The sequence below is a fragment of the Podarcis pityusensis genome, assembly GCF_964106645.2.
Source record: "Podarcis pityusensis genome assembly, chromosome: 10".
Taxonomy (NCBI): Eukaryota; Metazoa; Chordata; class Lepidosauria; order Squamata; family Lacertidae; genus Podarcis; species Podarcis pityusensis.
In genome coordinates, this window is record NC_138035.1 from 16,629,910 (window position 1) to 16,644,552 (window position 14,643).

Sequence of the window (14,643 nt, forward strand, 5' to 3'; positions counted from 1 at the left end):
ATACCTATAGCCAGGACTGAAGTCCCCCATCCCTATATCACATCAATGCTTTTGTCATCTTCATTGGTTCCCAGTCTATGTCTGGGCTCACTTCAAAGGGCAGGTTGTAAATCACAGCTTGGGAGCCTGGCACCTGAAGGATCAGCTCTTATTCTATGGCCCTGTGGTCATCAGTTCATTTGAGGCCCTCATCTGAGTGTCCTCTCAAGACACTCAAGAGGGTGACCATGAAGGAGTGGGGCTGTTTGGTGGTGGCTCTATGGCTATGGAACACTTCCCCCAAGAGTATATACCTGGCGTATACTTTTCTATTTCTTTGATGCCGGGTGAAAACCCTTTTCAAGAAAAAAATGAAATCCAAGGCCTTTAAAAATGTGTTGCTTAACAGGTTTACAGTTTTAACAGCTTACTGTTAGCATTCACAATGGTACAATGTTGTGCTTTAAACCCCATAAAGATTATTACTTACTATTGTTATCAATTAATTTATATACTGCTTGATACAAAAGAGGCTTCCAAGCAGATTACAAAGTATAAAAACCAGTTAATACAAACAATAATCATCCATAATTAAAATGGATAATAAAACAAACCCATCAGAACATTAAAATGTACACATCCATAATTAAAATAGATAATAAAACTATCCCATTGTGATTTTTTTTTTTGTGGTATTCATTCTTTTGATGTTATGACTTTGGCTGAATTTGTTTTAATCTCTGGTCTGTTATTTGTGGCTGTGTTGTATTCTGTGCTGTTATATGATCAGTGTTTTTATTGCTTTTTTTTTTTTGTAGTGTTGAATTATTTTCACATTGTTCATCGCCCTGAGAATTTTTTGTCACAGGGCGACTAATAAATGCAATAAATAAATAAGATGCGATTGTGCCGAGCAGAGAGATCAAGAAGTGAAAGGCAGAGATAGAGTAGAGAAGGCACTTCCTAGCATGATGGGGAAAGTTATATCTGATAACTGTGCGCTGGGGGCAGGAGCACTCCCAGAAAAGAAGTTTGCAGTTCTCCACCTGGCCCCTTTGAGCTTTCTCCATCAACTTGGTTTACAATCCTGGATAGCGGTTGCTTGAGAGTCCAGAGGACTGATTTCCCCCCACCAATAGCGAAGTATATTGTGGGGGTGGGGGAAGAGAATTCAGGTTTTCAATCCTAAATACATTTACTTGGGAATCAAGCTGGTTGAACTCAGTGGGCATATTTCAGGAAGGACCACAGCTCAGTAGTAGGACATCTGCCTTGCATGCAGAAGGTCCCAGGTTCAAGTGCCCAGCACCTCCACTTTGGGCTGGAACTGTCTGGAACCAATGAGAGCCATTGCTGGTCATTGTAGCCAACACTGAGCTAGCTAGACGAGTGGTGTCTGACTTGTATTCCTGTGTAACATGTGATGGGAAGTGCCCTGAAGAGTTTCTGCCAGTAGGAATAGCAGACAATTACTGGACTAGATGAGCAAACAGTCTGGAATAAGGCAGCATCCTATGTTCTAAGAGTTAGACGCTGTTGGCCAAACAAGTACATTTGTATGGTGATGTTCCAGTACAAAGTACAACGCAGGAGGTACCATATATCTAATGAAAGATGCAGAATTAGAGATGGCTTAAGCCTCTGAGAATGGTCAGACCACACCTGGAATGCTGTGTCCAGTTCTGGGTGCCTCAATTTAAGAAGGATGTTGACAAGCTGGAACATGTGCAGAGGAGGGCAACCAAGATGATCCAGGGTCTGGAAAACAAGCCTTATGTGGAACGGTTGAAGGAGCTGGGTATGTTTAGCCTGGAGAAGAGGAGACTGAGGGGAGATATGGTAGCCAACTTCAAATATGGTTCTGCACTTAGGCAGGAAGAATCAGATACACAAATGTAGGATGGGGACACCTGGCTTACTAGCAGTACATGTGAAAAGGATCTAGGGGTCTTAGTAGATCACAAGCTTAACAAGAGTCAACAGTGTGATGCAGCAGCAAAAATAGCTAATGCTATTCTAGGCTTCATCAGCAGAAGTATAGTGTTCCAATCGAGGGAAGTAATAGCACTGCTCTGTTCTGCCTTGGCCAGACCACACCTGGAATACTGTGTCCAGTTCTAGATGCTATAATTTAAGAAGGATATTGACAAACTGGAACGTGTACAGAAGAGGGCATCCAATAAGATCAAGGGTATGGAAACCAAACCTTATGAGGAACAGTTGAGGGAGTTGGCTCTGTTTAGTCTGGAAAAGAGGAAACAGAGAGGAGATATGATAGCCATCTTCAAATATCTGAAGGGCTATCAGATATAAGATGGAGCAAGCTTGTTTTCTCCTGCTCTGGAGAGTAAGGCACAAATAAATGGCTTCAAATTGCAAGAGACTGACTAAACATCAGGAAGAACTTTCTGACAGTAAGAGCTGTTTGACAGTGGAACAGACTCCCTAGGGAGGTTGCAGACTTTCCTTCATTTGAGGTTTTTAAGCAGAGATTAGATGGCCATCTGTCAGGAATACTTTAGTTTAGATTCTTGCATTGCAGTGGGTTGGACTTGACCCTTGGGGTCTCTTCCAACTCTACAGTTCTACAATTCTATGAATACGGTGTGTGTGTTTTTTGGTTTATTCAACACATTGGTTGGTTCCAAGACTATCAGCCTGCCCTTGCAACCTCAAAGGGTTGTATTTAGGAAAGGACTATAGTGCAGCGGTAGAGCATCTGCTTTGCATGTAGAAGGTCGCAGGTTCAATCCCTAGCATCTCCACAGATGACTTGGAATGCTCCCATGCCTAAAACCCTGGAGAGCTGTTGCTAGTCACTGTATACAATATAAAGGTAGATGGACCCATGTTCTGACTTGGTAGAAGACAGCTTCCTTTGATCAGAAAAGGACCATGAAATGTTGGCGCTTGAGCCAGGCAATCCAAAGCAAGTTGCCATGGTGATTTTAGGGGGGGGGGGACATTGTAATAATAAGCTAAATAATTGGCAATTGGCTGCCCTTCACTGGTACTCCAAAGCCTGCCACCTGCAGCTGACTCCCTGCTGCACACCAAATGCTCAGGATCAGACTGGAGGTGCAAGACATGCGCAGTCAAACAGCCAGTTCAAACAGCACTGGGGCGGTGGGGGTCTGAAATCAAAGCCCAAACGGGTTGTGTGAAGGCCAGTTCACTAGACTTGCCTGCATGTAGCAGACGCTTCCTCGTTTTGGCCCAGCTTGCTTTAGCTACATCTCTAAAGCTGCCCGAATCACAATGCACAAGGGATAAGGTGAGATTTGTTCTGTGCCTTGGCTCAGTCCAATTCCAGACAGGCTGTGATGGCGCTGCCAACTTGCAATATATTTTTGCTCACGACAGTCTGTTCAGACAACCAGTCTCCACGGCACAAAGCCACGCATCTTGTGTGAAACTGCCGCAGATTAGCCCATCACTTGGGAAGAAAATGGAGCATTTCAACAACCCGGCATAGAGGTTGCCTGCCACAGATTTGGTCCCATGAGCCCCCTCTACTGGGCTAGCTTGGGCCCAGTTTCCGTAGAAAGCAAAGGCAGCTTCCAAAAGGAAAGTGAGAGATCAGAAGCGAGGAGGAGGCAGCATTCTCAGATTCCAAATGTGCTCTCTCTCCCAAACTTTTTGTTTGCCTGATGGCCTTGGGCTTTTTCTCCCCCCACTGTAGCTTTCAAATCCGTTGGCAAACAGCTCACTGCAGCTCTGTGTGTAATCCTTTGGGGGTTAAAATAAAGGTAGCTTGTGAACTCTGTTCTCCTTCAAAACTAATGGACTCTTCCCCCCTCCCCCCTGTGCTTTACACACACACAGACACAGTTGCTCGCCCCCCCCTTTCTCCCCCAATATCCCCCTTTGTCCACTTTTATGAATTGAAACATGCACTCCCAACGTGCACACACGGGGAATCCTGCCCATTAATTAAAGGACTTGTCAGCCCCAATCCTGGATTCTTACAGTGTAGGAAATGTCTCCCCTTTTAAGTGCAAAACCATAACATTACCATTTCCCCAAGTGCTCTCTGTTTTAGGCTGCTTTCCTAATTAGAGGGATGATAACAGCCCCGCTGATTGGCATTATAAAAGCACTAGTTTGGCTTCATCTGTCCCAGGTGTGCTGTGTAATTTTTTCCTCCCCCCCACCCTTCTCACCGGTTCAGAGCAATACCTCTCTTCTTCATTGTTCCTTAAAGTTTTCATCTGAGGAATTAATTCAGATAAAAAGACATTAGAAAAGAACCTCTACTGCCAAAGCCCATCAGCGAAACCTTTTATCAAAAGTACAAACTATACAAGCTAGATTTTTTTTTTCCTTTTACCCTTTTGTTTCTGAGGGTTAAAAAAAGGGAGGAAGAAGAAGGAGAAGAAGAGGAGGAGGAGGAGGAGGAAAGGAGAGCGAAGGAAGGGAGGGAGGAGGGGGAAAAATCCAGAGTTCTGTCAATGGACTGAATGCACCATTAAAACTGGCGTCACTACAAAGGTTAGCGTAGATCTAACTGTCAATACAGTGAGTGGAGTGGAGTCCGGTAAGGGGAGGGAAGGGAGCTTTGGTGAGAAAGAGATACTTTGATATTTTGGGATGTTAGAAGGGTGAATGTGAAAAATTGGAGGTTGGGGATCTAATTACCCAACCATAATTGGGGGCTAGGGAATAAGCTGCAGTCCTCTCAACTCACCGCAGATCAATTATGTTAAGAGAACATCTGTAAGTAGAACTTAATGAGGTCCATTAGAGCAACATGTACAGCCTCCTCTAACCGTACTTGTCAGCTTCTTGGATGAGCCAAAGAGAGCTGCTAACTAGGGACCTGGTGGAGGTGTTTAAATACTGAAGGAGGAGAGCTGGCCCGTTCAGGTCTTGCGCTCAGCTGGGGAAGAAAGTAAGGAAAGGGGGGGAGGAAAGAAAGAAAGCAGGCAGCAGCAAAGCGGAAAAATCTGGGATTTTCCTCCCATTTGATGCTACTGGAACTCAAGTGGGGGAGAAGAAGGGGAGATGTGGTGATCAAGTATAGTTTTTTGCACTTCAACTGAGGGGGTGCGTGCATCTATTTTTTTTTTCTTAAAGAGGGGGAAAAAACCACCAGGATTTGGTATCTTATTTTCTCCCTCCTTGCATGTTCATTGTCTTTTTGCTCCACAATAAGAGGTGTACATCACAACGGGCATCTCTCTCTGGGACTGTACAAAAATATTACTGATCAGAGGGGAGGGGAAAATTATAATTTCAAGAATTGGCAGGTGACTTTTTTTTTTTTAAAGGACAAAAGTGTCCAAGCTGTGAAACTTGGAAGAATTATTTTACGTTATTGTTTTTTCCTGCAGAAGGCTTCTCTTGCACAAAGGTAAGTCTTTCTCTCTCTCTCTTTTTAAAAACAAAATCTTAACATCCTTTTTAAATAACACCACCTTGCAAAATTGTACGTGCATTTAAAAAAAAAAAAGGAAAGTGGAAAAAAGGAAGATGTGTGGAGAGATCCTTCAGCAAGGAGGGTAAAGGAAAAAGGACCCTAGTTGTTGGTGATGGTTTTGAAACATTTTAGGGGGAAGAAAAATAAAGATTGTGATGTTTCACAGTGTGTCCGGCCTCCATTTGTAACTACACTGGACGGAGGGAGGGAACCGAAAGGAATGTGTTTTTTGTCCGTCTGGGTTTGAGTCTTTAAGAACGTGAGGAAGTAAACAATACCGACAAATCCTGTTTCTGTGGCGATCCCGGTTTGAGGTGTTTGGAAACGGCAGAGCTGGAAGCGGAGGGGAGAGCCCGAAAGCAGCGGAGCTGAGGAGGGTTTCTGGTCCTCCTCGACCCAGAGTCGGCGTGCCTCTCTTCTTCAACTAGATCACTTTGCTCTCGCCTGCATCTCTGCCTCCTCTTCTCGCCCCCGCCCCCCCTCACACACACCTTGGGTACTTTGGTTTTTCATCTCCGACACAACACTACCGATCACATCTGTGCAAAGTGCTTTTTAAAGTAATAAACCACTTCGTCTTCACTTTTCTCCCCTCTTCCTTCTCCCCACCCACCCCTTGCTTGTGTGTGAATAATTCATATGATTCTGAAGAAAGAGGGAGAAACTGCTTTTCCTCTTCTTACTCCCTTCTTATTTTGCTATAGCCTCTACTCTCCTTCATTCCCCTCTTTTTATTTTGCTATAGCGCGCATATATATATATATATAAATTTTCTTGCTGTAAATTGCATGATTGGGGAAAGAGCCTGCTTTCAAATAATTTAATTCATGACAAAACCTAATTACTGTCAGGTAATACCCTGTCAGCTTTAATGCATTTCATCAGTCATAATGAAAAGAAGAGCATTTTATGACCCATCTAATTATCATTACATTTTAGGGGGAAATGAATGGCGTGGAGCTGAATGTTAACTATTCTATTTTATTCCTTTACACATGTGGTTTGGCATATTACTCACCAACTCCCCCCCCCCTTCTCTCTTTTTATTTTAAAAAGATCCCTTGATTGGTGGAGTGGGAGGGGGGAGAAACAAGGAACGATTGCAATTAGATGCGGAGCTGTTTGTTACACGCGCGCACACGCACACACACAGCGCCAAAAGTGACAAAGTGCTTAATGTCTATTGCAGGATGGTGTTGACACCGGGTATCTTATTGCCACAGTCCAAATAGAGTACTAATTACTGCGCATGATGTCACCGTAGGCAGAGGAATAATCCCATCATTTAATTAGTTGAATGATTTAAACAAAGATTTGCATAGATGCACTAATCAGTTGCCATGAATTACGGAGGCGCCGTTGCCAGCGAGGGGTAACAGATCATGGCGGGGGGGGGGGTTGGAGAGAGAGAGAGAGAGAGAGAGAGAGAGAGAGAGAGAAGGAGAGGAGGGGGAACGGGCAGAGGGGAGAGAAAAGAGCGCGAGAGAGAATTTCATCTCCTTTAACATAATTAATTTAATTGTCCTCATTAGCTGTACCATTTGTTCTGATTTTATTTCTCCCTTTCTTCACACATAACCTCTCCGTCTCTCTCTCTCTCTCTCTCCTCCACCTCCTCTTGAATGCTTTGGCAGAGAGAGAGAGAGAGAGAGAGAGAGACGCGCACACACTTTGCTGGGTCACTTCGGAGAGGGGCAGGTGGGGTGTTTGTAGATGCACCGCGTCAACAGAGGCGGTCTGGAGGGTTCCAGGCTGGGATGAAAACTCGCCCTCTTGCCTGAAAGGGAACCGGGTGTCAGGTCTCGGCTACCGCCTCTCCCTCGTCACTTGTGCAAATCGGATCAACAGGAAGCGTGTCGGGGGGGGGGTTGCTGCTTTTGGGGGCGCGCACACACACACACACATCCACGCGCGCGCACTCCTGGATCAGAGTGCACTTTGGGTTTCGCAGCGCTTGAGCATGAGTGCCAGCTTGCTAAATTAAATGAAGAACTGTCCTAGGCAGAGGCGGGGGGGGGGCAGAAAACCCAGGAGTTAAATATGTGCCTTCAAGAGAAGACACATTGCACTCCTGCTTTGGCTTTAATTATTATTATTATTCTGATCAGAATTGCTGGATTATCGGGAGGGGGAGGAAGAGGGGGGAGAGAAGAGGGTGAAGGAAGGATGTCAAATCTCTCCAAGGCCTTAAAAGCTTTTCTTGGGGGTCTTGAAAGCACCCTCTCTAATAATGGGTGTCATTCATTTTTATTTTTTTTTAAGGATGGGGAATTCTAAGCTGACATCTTAAAAAAAAAAAGGCTTTGTGACAATCTTAGTGTGAGGCTCCTAATGGCAGACAACAGAGGAACACTTTGAAGTCTGCAAACTGCATTCACAAATTCTTAATCGGTTTTTACCCCCCTCTCCCCCCTTCTCTACCAGCTGTGGGTTGACTCTTAAAAAATAGAAGATGCCGGGGGATCTGAGAGGGTGGTGGTTATTTACACAATAAATAGGCTCAAGCCTGAAAAAGGCAACATATTAAGGCACGGCAGCAGGGCTGACAAATATTTAATACCCTATGTTTTTGTGGGTGGGGGTAAGGAATCAACATCTTATTGCAGTTTGTCATTTAAACACCTCTATTTTCTCCAGTGCCTCTGTGATGCGCCTTTGCTCAGGGCAGCAGTCTGGGGCAAGAGCTTTCCTATACATGCTTACTCAGGAGTAAGTCCCGCTGAGTTCATCGGGACTGACTCCCAGGTAAAGTGCCTTTGCTTTGGTTCGATGGAGCATGGAGAGGGATGGTAGAACGCATCTCTGTCACACCTCTTTATCTCCCCCACCCTAAAAAAAAGGAAAAAAGGAAAATTGAAAGGATCCTTTAGCTCGGCCCAGTACAGGCTTTCAAACCACGTGCAGTGGGATGTACTGTTTGTGCAAGTGTCAAAATGCAGAGGAAACTGGAGGTCAAAGTGCGGTCCTTTGTCCGCACTTCTGTAAAAGCGCGCTATTGGCAATTCCTCAGTTAGCGCGGAAAAGTTTTGTTGCGCACGAAAAAGAAGACTTTCTTCTCACATAACGGTCCTGAAAGCGCCACTCTAATCCCCACCCCCCGCTTCCCCCCACTACTCCTCTCCGGCCACAATCTCACTTTTACTCGGGAGTAATAAAGCAGTGCGTGTAACCATGCATGGGTGCTGAGGTCTGCAGACGTTGCAGAAATGGTGTTTAAAACTGGGTGAGTCGAGACGTTTTGCTCACCCAACTTAGGACAGAAGGAAACAAGCCAGCGCGATGGGGAGGGGGGAGGGGGGCGTTAGAGCCCTGCAGCCGGATCCTATGAATGCTTATTGGGAAGCAAATTCAAACCAGAGGCTTCTTCTCAGGTTAAAGCTGCGCTTCGGTTGGGCAGCGCGGAGTTGCTCTCTCCGCGCCAGAGGTCACTTTGCGCGTGAGCCGGTGGGTCGCTCGCCGGCTGCCGCTGTCCCCGCTGCTCATGTCTAGCATATGCATATGCTTTTCTTTTCCATTCCACCCTCCCCCCTCCCGCTGACTTGAACTCGCAGGCTTGTAAATTTTCACCCTGGGAAATTAGCGACAAAGCCCAATCTGTCTCCCGGCTGCTTTGCACTTTGCGAGAGGGAGGTTGTTGCAAAGCCACCGATCGAGGTGGGGGGGGGGGGCGCGTTGGAGAGAGAGAGGAGAGGGAGGGAGGGAAGGAGGGAAAGGGGGAGGAGGGGGGACGAGAAAGATAGGAGGGGGCACACATGAGAGAGTCGCGGTAAATAGCCTGAAACCGGCCACGAGCCGCAGCTTCGAGCTCGCACGTTCACACGCTCTCGCTCTCTCTCGCTTTTGCAAGCGCGCAAGCGGCGCTTGGCTGTCTCCCTAATAACAAGAGTGACCTTTTCCCCTTTGCTGTATTATGTCTGGCTGGTTAAGGGATTGCGTCCTGCAGTTGATACAGCCTCTGACTTCCTACAGCTCGGCTCCAAGCACGCTGCTTTAGGTAAGTTGCCTTTTAAACGGGGGTGGGGGGTTGGTTAGGGGGTGGTGGTGGAGGAAATCAGCCCTGGACTCCGGAGATCCACCGATGCCTTTCCAAATCTCTCTTTCTAGGTAGGAGGACACCTGTAGCTCTGCCGAGGCCAACCCAATTAACTTGGCGGCTCCGTGAGGACTTCATGATTATTATTATTAATAATACCAATACTAATAAAACCCAGAGACAGGCAATCGCGTCCTTGCTATCCAACCCTCCCGTCCTCCTTTCCCTTATTACTTTTCTTTCCTGTCTGCAAACAATGCTCCTTTCTGACCTTCCCCAAAGGAAGAACCAGCTCCATCCAGAGCAGCGCCGGGGTTTCTTGAACTCACCTTGCCTTGCTTTTAATTGAGAAGGTAAGTTGAGGCAGCGGTGTCCACGCCAGCTTGGCCCCGGGGGCAGATTTTTTTTGGGGGGGGGGTCCTGTTCTTTTCCCCCTCCCTCATAAAGTCGGGATCCTGCTCCTCCTCCTCGACTCTTTCCCGTCTCCTCTCCGCTCCGCAACTTGGGGCTCCCCAGCTCCTCGCTCTTTTCCCCGCGGCGTGTGCGTGTGTGTGCCTGTGTGTTTAAATCAGGGGAGGTTTTCCTTATTTTTATGATGACGAGAGAGAGATGCGAGATCGGGGGCTGCAGGAGGCGAAAGAGCGGCGCGATTGGAGGGCTGGCGAGCAAGAAGCGCAGGCGAAGTTAAACAATGAAACGGGAGCAAAAGCCCGCTCGCCCTTTCCCTTAAACCGCGTCGCCAAATCCGGCTGGCGCGCTCCTGGTTGCCAAACAGCGCGAGCGTGAAACGCGATGGTGAGAACCGACTTCATCTCTCCCCTTCCTCCTCCTCCTCCTAAGAATCGGATCCCTTTTCTTTTCTTCCTTGCTCCCCTCGGTTTTATTTCTAATGAAGCTTGAAGGGGGGAGGGGGGGGGTCCTGTCTTTTAACCCTAAACACCCTGCAATTTTTTAGTGGGAGAAAGGCCACCTTTTGCGCATGGGTTTTCTCGACTCGGTGCAGCCTTGGCCGAAAATGAGGAAAGAGGTGGGGGGGGATCAATCCGATGGGCAATTGTGATATCTAGCCCTCTTTTTCTTGTGATGGTGCATTTCTCCTCTCGCCTCCCCCCCGCCCGGCCACCCCTGCTCTGCCTTAGAGCCCGAGACAGGCTTGTGCAAACGCTGCATGTGACGGTTTAATCAAATCCATTTGTTACCGCCGAGCTTAAAAAGAAGACCGCGGGGGCGGATAGAGTTAGGGACGCATGTGGCTCTTTGTAGATCGCCACCACCATTGCAAAGATAGATGTGTGTGCGTGTGCATAATCTCGCCCGCTTGCAAGTGCCTGCCGTGTGTGTTGGTAGAGGTGTCGCTTTTTCCAGCAGTCGCTTCCCCCACCCGCCATCCCTCCACCCCCTTTCCAAAGTGCACTGCACAATAGCCCTGTTCTCTCTTCGCTTTTCAACGCAAACCTCTTCCACTTGACCCAAACTACGGGGAGGGACACGGACACACACACACACACACACACTTGCCGCTTCTTGCTTTGCTCAATGCGAAGGAGCTACCCGAGAGTCCTTAAATCAACTCATGCAGAAAAAGGAGAAAAGTTTCGGTAAGGTTGCCATCGATTGTTTCGTTGCTCTTTTCTTACATAGATATTATCTCTCCTCCCTTACCTTGACGAGCGTTGAGCAGACGTGCATTTTCAGTCTGGATGTTTTGGAGAGGAGGAGGAGGAGATTTTGGGGGATGGAGGGGGGTAATGCCTTTCCCCCTGACTTCAGCTTGTGTTATGAAATGCGCGCTGCCGCTTGGTTGGGTAGGCGAAGGCTTTTAGATTTTATTTTTAAGCCAGTTACTTATTTATTTTACTTTAGGTGAAGCGACCGCAGAAAGCTGCAAAACACTTTCTCCTTCCCGTCCCCCTTCCCCTGTAAAACAAAACAACATAACAAAAGCCAGCCCACACGCCATCCTTCTTGTAGCTTTGCAGGGGTGGGCAGAGAAATTAGAGGCGCCTGGCTTGTAGCTAACATTGCAAGGGGGGGGGGGCTTCTTTGTTGTTAAAGAGAGTGTTTCCTCTGTCGTGGCTTTTTATTTTTTTTTATTTTGCATGTGAACTGCATCAAAATTGAGCTCACTCTTGCAAATCTCTTGTTGGCCTTTGCCAACCACTAGCACTTTGCTGCCATGGTAACTGTAATTAAACTGATAAGAGTGGAAAAATGTCAGTATCTCTCTGAGTCTTACAGCTGCATTGGAAGAAAGGAGGTGGGGGCTGAGAGAATAAAAATTGGCTTCCAGCAGCACCACATTGAATTGGGAGAGAGGTGAGGTTGGAGGGGGAGAGGGAATGAGAGGATAGGAAAGGGGTGGAGGAGGAAATATTGTGTATTTAAAAGGGTATATGGGTAAGGGACTTTAGGAAGAAAATATCCTCTTCCTCTACATCTTGGGGGGGGGGGGAGAGAGGTGCTGGCACTTGTCCATTCTCCCAGCTCTCTAAGAAGGGTTACAGGGAAGCTCTTAGGCCCCCAACTAGCTCTCAGAAATTTAGACGATCATGACAAGTTGGGGGAAGGAGGGGGCAGCGCTAAAGAGAGGCAGAATGAAACCTTTTGTCGTCTTGGCAGTTGCCAGATTCTTCCTTCTGAATTGGTTCTCCCAGCTGTGGGGCTGCTGCCTGTCTTTCCCCCCGCCACTCACAAATAAGTTAGAACACTTTCCCCAGCCTCTCGCTTCAATGGTGCTGTTGCAATATATATATATATATATATATATATATATATATATATATATATAATAATTGTTTGTGGGGAGGGAACAATTAAAGTGCAACGTAGGAGTGATTTAAGGTGGTGGTGATGTTCCTGGGTGCTAAGGAGTTGCAGTTACTTTTGTTGTATGAACTACAAAATCTCACCCTCTGTGTGTGTGTATGAATAGCAGAGAACAAGAGACCACAATGGAAGCAATCGAGCGTTAGGCTGGCTCACAATGCGATCCAGGCAATTAAAAGCTCACCAGAGTTTTTAAAATGAAATGGCCCCCGCTTCTTCCTGATCACCATGCTGCACAGGCTATTATTTGTGCATCTCTCTTTTTTAATTATGCTTTCCCTTAAACTGTCAAACAACTCAGAAGTAGCAGGGGCCTCAGGGGCAGAAGGAAAATTTCCAAGCACAGTCGACCTGAATAACTGACTCCTGAGCTGCTGGGAGTAAAGTCTTTGTTTATTTATCAAAATGCCTTTCTTCAAAATAGGCCTCCACCCCCTTCATCCCAAACCTCTCTGAATAATTGTGTGTTGTGGAGGGAGCTCTGAACGGTTGCTTTATTGCTTTTGATTGGTACTTCCCCTAACCACAAAACTTTGATATTTCTGTTGTTCGCGTGTAGTCTGAACATAATGTAAGAAATCCATAGTGGGAAAACACCTTCGTTAGGCCAAACTGTTGCAAGCAAACTGTTGTTCCTCAGGCTAGATGGCGAACAACTTGTTTTGTTTACTGTCTTGCCTGATGAAGTGTTCTGGTGAACTCGAAAGCTTGCACACTACTTGGTTAACATTATGGCAACTGGCTGGCCTGTTGCTTTGCCATTTCCCTCAAGTAGACTTGAATTCTTCTTCTTCCTGTAGTCCAGCATGGCTGCCTTGTTGCTCTTCCATTTTTAAGTTGTAGCATCTTAGCTTCGGTTGTTTTCATAGTGGATACAACCGAATTGTTTTTTAAACTTTGGAGCAAGTACCACCTAAATCAATATGACTTACTTCTAAATAAACATGCATAGGATTGTTTAGCTACTTAGGAAGTATCTAGCAGAAGTTGTATAGTTTTGCCTCTAGAGAAAGCCTTGGCCACTTACATGCTGACTCCGAAGTCTCCTTCTAAATGTCCCATTGCTTTTTAAAAATACCAGATGTAAATTTCTGTAGGGTTAGGGTTTGTTTGGAAATATTGTATGCAGTAAACATGGTGTGAACTTTATTCCTAATGATGCTACTGGGGTGAAGGAAACAGCCGTAGTTCAGTTGCCTTAAATAACGTTTGCTGCAAAGTTGACAAGAGTTTTAAGACGGAAGGATTAAGCTATGGAGCTGAGCTCAATGCTTGCTCATTTTTGAGGCCCAAGCAATTGGAGACAAGTCAATATTTTCTTTTTGGCGTTCTCGTGCATTATATGTAAACCACCCCCACCCCATCCTCCTGATTTCAGCAGGAGTGTGTGCTTAAGGCGACCATTGAGATCAATGGTCTTGAAAGACCTACCTGTAGGAATCTTAACAAAAAGCTTTAATCTGCATGCCCAGCGCATTGCCTGCAACATCAGCAGAGCATCCTAGTTTATGTGATGGTTTTGTGCATCTCATTCCCAACCACAAACTGGTGTAGCGAGTCTTGAGCCCTATAGGATGGGCAGAAGTTTCAGGCTTCCTCGCACTGCGAATCCAAAATTGAGAGTGTAGTGAATGGGGGGGGGGGGGGGAAGGCTGTGTTGGGCAACAGAATTGTCTTAATCTGCAAAACTTCCACCTTAAGCCAAGCAAGTCTAAGGTGACTATTTCTCATTTGAAAACTTGGCAGGCTATTGAGCTGTGACTGTATTAATGTCAAAACCACAGCTCTGCTTATAAAAAAGATGGCCAGTGGTTTGCTATAGTCTTCAGGGAAACCTGGCTTTGATTTAGCACATGCCACTTCCTAAACTGAAAGTTGGGTTGGGTATTGTTGGTTTTTTTGCGTTGGATTTTTTCCTTTGTGGGTTTTCTTTGCATTCATCTAATATGGCAAGAATGGCTGTCTAAAGTAGTGCTGTGCCGGAAAAAAATTCTGCGTTGTATCCCACCCCCACCCCCGTTCTTGATCAATTAATAGGAAAAGAGGCTGCATCTGAAAAACATCAAAAGGGACAGGGGAAATTTGGTGAGAATCAGAGTTGGAAGGGACCCCCAGAGACATCTAGTCCAGCCCCTTGCAACTGCAGGAATCTCAACTAAAGCATCTATGACAAATTGCCATCCAACCTCTGCTTAAAAACCTCCCAGGAAGGAGAGTCCACAACCTCCCATGGGAACCTGTTCCACTGTGAGGTTCTCATGGATGAGAAATTTTGTTGTTGTCATATGTAACTTTCATTTCACACGGGGGTGTTGATGTGAATCTTTCATTCTACAAATACTCTGCCGGCTTCTTGGATGCTCTGGCTTCCTGAAAGCCTAATGAC

General features: G+C 46.2%; 2 protein-coding genes across 15 annotated transcripts in view; one reads left to right on the top strand and one right to left on the bottom strand.

Annotated features, from left to right (window-relative positions):
* The window catches only part of LOC308486471 (uncharacterized protein), a 91,457-nt gene extending 80,121 nt beyond the window's left edge, over window positions 1-11,336 (bottom strand). For 6 of the 10 annotated variants that reach the window (XR_013991056.1, XR_013991058.1, XR_013991059.1 and 3 more), the window contains exon 1: window positions 9,761-9,859. Coding sequence is in view for 2 of the 10 variants with exons in the window: in XM_081023357.1 (XP_080879483.1) it covers window positions 11,094-11,120 (27 nt within the window). In the remaining 8 variants the exon portion in view is untranslated. Of the gene's footprint in view, window positions 1-9,760; window positions 9,860-11,093 lie in introns of those variants that run through there. The other 4 variants (XR_013991057.1, XR_013991061.1, XM_081023357.1 and 1 more) reach the window with 2 other exon arrangements.
* The window catches only part of LMO3 (LIM domain only 3), a 95,978-nt gene continuing 85,835 nt past the window's right edge, over window positions 4,501-14,643 (top strand). Inside the window, exon 1 of one of the 5 annotated variants that reach the window (XM_081023338.1) lies at window positions 4,501-5,332. Coding sequence is in view for 1 of the 5 variants with exons in the window: in XM_081023336.1 (XP_080879462.1) it covers window positions 11,005-11,029 (25 nt within the window). In the remaining 4 variants the exon portion in view is untranslated. Of the gene's footprint in view, window positions 5,333-9,188; window positions 9,393-9,502; window positions 9,785-10,088; window positions 10,227-10,792; window positions 11,030-14,643 lie in introns of those variants that run through there. The other 4 variants (XM_081023340.1, XM_081023339.1, XM_081023337.1 and 1 more) reach the window with 4 other exon arrangements.